General features: G+C 43.4%; 1 protein-coding gene across 1 annotated transcript; it reads right to left on the reverse strand.

Moving 5' to 3' along the window:
* Positions 1 to 2,114: 2,114 nt before the first annotated feature.
* On the reverse strand, positions 2,115 to 3,429 carry rps29 (ribosomal protein S29). The gene is made up of 3 exons (XM_043698468.1): positions 3,286 to 3,429; positions 3,091 to 3,190; positions 2,115 to 2,263 (listed from the first exon to the last, which is right to left on the reverse strand). The coding sequence occupies exons 1-3, from the start codon at positions 3,345 to 3,347 to the stop codon at positions 2,255 to 2,257; spliced, it is 171 nt and encodes a 56-aa protein (XP_043554403.1). The 5' UTR covers positions 3,348 to 3,429; the 3' UTR covers positions 2,115 to 2,254.
* Between the last annotated feature and the right edge of the window lie 224 nt (positions 3,430 to 3,653).

Below are 3,653 nucleotides of genomic sequence, written 5' to 3' on the forward strand. Positions count from 1 at the left end.
AACTGGCTCAAAGGTAGAAGACAGAGGGTGGTGGTGGAGGGTTGTTTTTCAGACTGGAGGCCTGTGACCAGTGGAGTGCCACAAGGTTCGGTGTTGGGTCCACTACTTTTTGTCATTTACATAAATGATTTGGATGCGAGCATAAGAGGTACAGTTAGTAAGTTTGCAAATGACACCAAAATTGGAGGTGAAGTGGACAGCGAAGAGGGTTACCTCAGATTACAACAGGATCTTGACCAGATGGGCCAATGGGCTGAGAAGTGGCAGATGGAGTTTAATTTAGATAAATATAGGGGTTGGGAGGTCATGTTGCTGCTGTACAGGACCTTCTTCACTATCCTATCTACCTTAGACTCCACTTTCAAGGAGTTATGAACCTGTACTCCAAGGTCTCTTTGTTCAGCAACACTCCCTAGGACCTTACCATTAAGTGTATAAGTCCTGCTAAGATTTGCTTTCCCAAAATGCAGTACCTCACATTTATTTGAATTAAACTCACCTAATATTCAGAGGGGAATTGAGAAACAAACATGTAAGGAGATCTCAGCTATCTGTAAGAATAGGGTGGTTATGGTCAAGGATCATTGTTGTGATGCTGTTTTGCCAGCAAACTCAGGCTGCTATAAAAAATTGCATCAAAAAGTGTGCTGCTGGAAAAGCACATCAGGTCAGGCAGCATCCAAAGAGCAGGAAAGTCAGCACTTAAGGCATAATCCCTTCATCAGGAAACAATCTCTTCAAAGAAACTGCATCTGCTACATTTTCAGGATGAGTCCTGATGACAGACAAACCTCAGGAAAATTCACCTAACCTGTATTAAATGTGTGACCCCTAGTTCTAGATTTCCACAAAAGAAAACCTATTCAGACCTACCCTTTCAAGACTCAAGAACTTCTTTAATATAGTCTCATCTCACTCTGCTGAACTCCAGATTAAAAATCTTGCCTTTCCAACCTTCTCTCTAGGTATTATGGACAAATACATTTACATCCTTCGTTAATCAACTGATCTGCCTGATGCTAGGGCAGAGTCTCAGCCACACATTTGACATTCATGAATTTAAGAAGTTTCCACAAACCATAGGAATATTAGGCCATTCAGCACAGAATGCACACTATTCTTTAGATAATAGCTGATCTAACATCCTTAACTTCACTTTCCTATCTATTCTCTGGATTGTCATACGGATTAAAAGTCTATTGCATGCTGGAATACACTTAAAATCTCTATGCCTCCATAACACCTTGCAGTAAAGAATTCCAGAATCACTACCCTCAGAAGGAATTCCATATTTGTCGTAACTGGGTAACCCCTTTATTGAGATTATGCCTAGCCACACTCAAGAAACTCCCTGCATCTAAGAAACTCAAATGCTTCAATAAGGTTACCACTTATTTTCCTGAAATCCATGAGGCCCAACTTCAACCTCACAAGACAGTCCTGCTGTACGTGGGAACAACCTAATGGACATGTTTAGACTGCCTCTAACATCAGTACCTCTTTCTTTTGATAAGTGAACTAAACAGTTCATAGCATTCCAGATGTCATCTAACTGATCCAGAGGGTCAATGACTCAAAACGTTAGTCATCTTTTCAGATGCTGCCAGACCTGCTGAGCTCCTCCAACAATTTGTTTTCCCCCAGATCTCCAGCAGTTTATATCAGTGGATTCACCCAGAGTGTGTAGTCTTAACAAGGCTTCTCTACTTTTCAAACCTGCTCAAAGCATAGAAAATCCAGATTTATCACTGAAGTACTTAATTCCCAATATCAAATACATTCTGGCTACACTATCCTTCCTAACATTTGCTGCCCAGAAATAAAAGTACAGATGCACAAGCAGCTTATGATAGTTAGCATTAGGGCAAAAGGGAAGCACCCCTGTGCACAAAAATTACCACTGATTTTAGATTTTCGCTCACATTCCAATAAAATGATACCTCTTCTTCTCACTTCACACTTGTCCTAAATTTCACCAGTATGTGTCCTCAAAGGCAGTTACCATCCTCATTCGCCACAGTTCAACATATGAAAGAATCCATTATCGCACCGTGAAGACTGAAGAGCAAATTTACTTTCAATTGAAGTGCAGCAACAACAAATAGACAAGCACATCTGGCAAATTAATTTTATTTACAAATATGGAGCATCACAAAAAATTAGCTTCTTTGAGCTGAAAGTAGTACAAGTCCTTCAACATGTTGAGGTTTCCAATTCGCCATGTATTAGAATGCACTCTTGCTCCTTTTGTAATTTAGTCCAACTAGAAAAGAAAAAAATTATATGAATGTTTAATCACATTTATTAAAAAGGCTTTAAAACAATTTAGATGTAGTGAATTGTAATTCATAAGCAATTCCTACACCAACAAGTATATGTAAATACAACCTAGTCTTCAACAGGACAAAAAAAAAGTCAATCACCCACTCAAATCAATGATGCAAAGACATATCAAATGCAGAATCCAAATAGAAAAATTACTAGAATTGCAGCAAAAATTTAGACAAGTCACTTTGAATCACAGAAAAAAAAAGGTTAGTGATCTATTTCATATTATGCACAAATGCATCTCTACAACTATATTCAACTCCAAAAGAATCTGGGGAAACACACAACTGGGTCTATACTGTTAATTAAGTGATTAAAGAGGCTTGCAAACTTCAGACATCCTGAGCCAGCAAGATACATAACTGAACACCGAACTTTAGTCACATTTGATATATAAAAATTCTGAATACGTTTCCATGATTTACACAAAACCAGGTACTGCTTAAAAAATTATAATGCAAGATTAATTATGGCACGGCCACCCCGACCTGAGGTTCCCCAGGTACAGAGAAACATGGGGGGAGAAGAGAGAAGGGGGAACACCTTCGCCCAAAAGGGTATACAGTACGTGGATTGATGCTACAAGAAGGGGCCTGTTCAATGGGGAGGTGCGGCGTGCGGCGGACACCAGAAACAGGGCACCTCCCTGTGGGAGTGAAGGCAGCGGCTCCCGGGACCACACGTGTAAGCCAGGGGAGGCCTGGGGAGCCGGAGCCCGGCCCCGGCCCCGGCCCCGGCCCTGGCCCCGGGGTCCTCCTTTACCTTGACGAAGCCGATGTCTTTGGCGTATTGCCTGAAGCACTGGCGGCACATGTTGAGGCCGTATTTCCGGATCAGGCCGTGGCGGTTCGCACACACTCGGCTGCAAAGAAAGACAAACAAGACGAGAGAGCTTTAATCAGACGGAGGGGAGTGAGAAGGAAAATCACAGCTTCCCGTGGCCGGGGAGGGACGCACCATGAGCGGGAGCCCTGGCCGAATTTCCTGGGGTGGGACCAGTAAAGCTGTTGGTGACCCATGGCGGACAGAGCTCAGGAGAAAGGGGGGAGGGGAAGCCGCGCAAGCGCTCTTCAAACCCTTCCCATCGGCCCCAGCGCGATCATCTGCATATGCGCCATGACGTCACGGCGCAGTGGCTAGCCCCGCCCTTCTACCACACCCTTTTTGCCCAACTCTTTCCAAATCATCAAGGCTGCATGGTGACATTAATGACAGCAGTGCAGCTCCCAATGCTTTACACCACTGTCAGAATTTCCAGTTGGCTGCCTCCCCTTCACCACAGACTCCCACAGGTCTCTGGACTCTAAGTCCTCACACCCCGTTTT

This window comes from Chiloscyllium plagiosum, chromosome 10, assembly GCF_004010195.1.
Source record: "Chiloscyllium plagiosum isolate BGI_BamShark_2017 chromosome 10, ASM401019v2, whole genome shotgun sequence".
In the NCBI taxonomy this organism is placed as follows: domain Eukaryota; kingdom Metazoa; phylum Chordata; class Chondrichthyes; order Orectolobiformes; family Hemiscylliidae; genus Chiloscyllium; species Chiloscyllium plagiosum.

Bases quoted from the DNA above. Each gene is read 5' to 3' on its own strand.
- rps29 (XM_043698468.1), bottom strand. From the start codon at position 3,347: ATGGGTCACCAACAGCTTTACTGGTCCCACCCCAGGAAATTCGGCCAG. The intron at 3,191-3,285 runs GTGCGTCCCTCC...CTTTCTTTGCAG, and splicing joins GGCCAGGGCTCCCGCTCATG to CCGAGTGTGTGCGAACCGCC.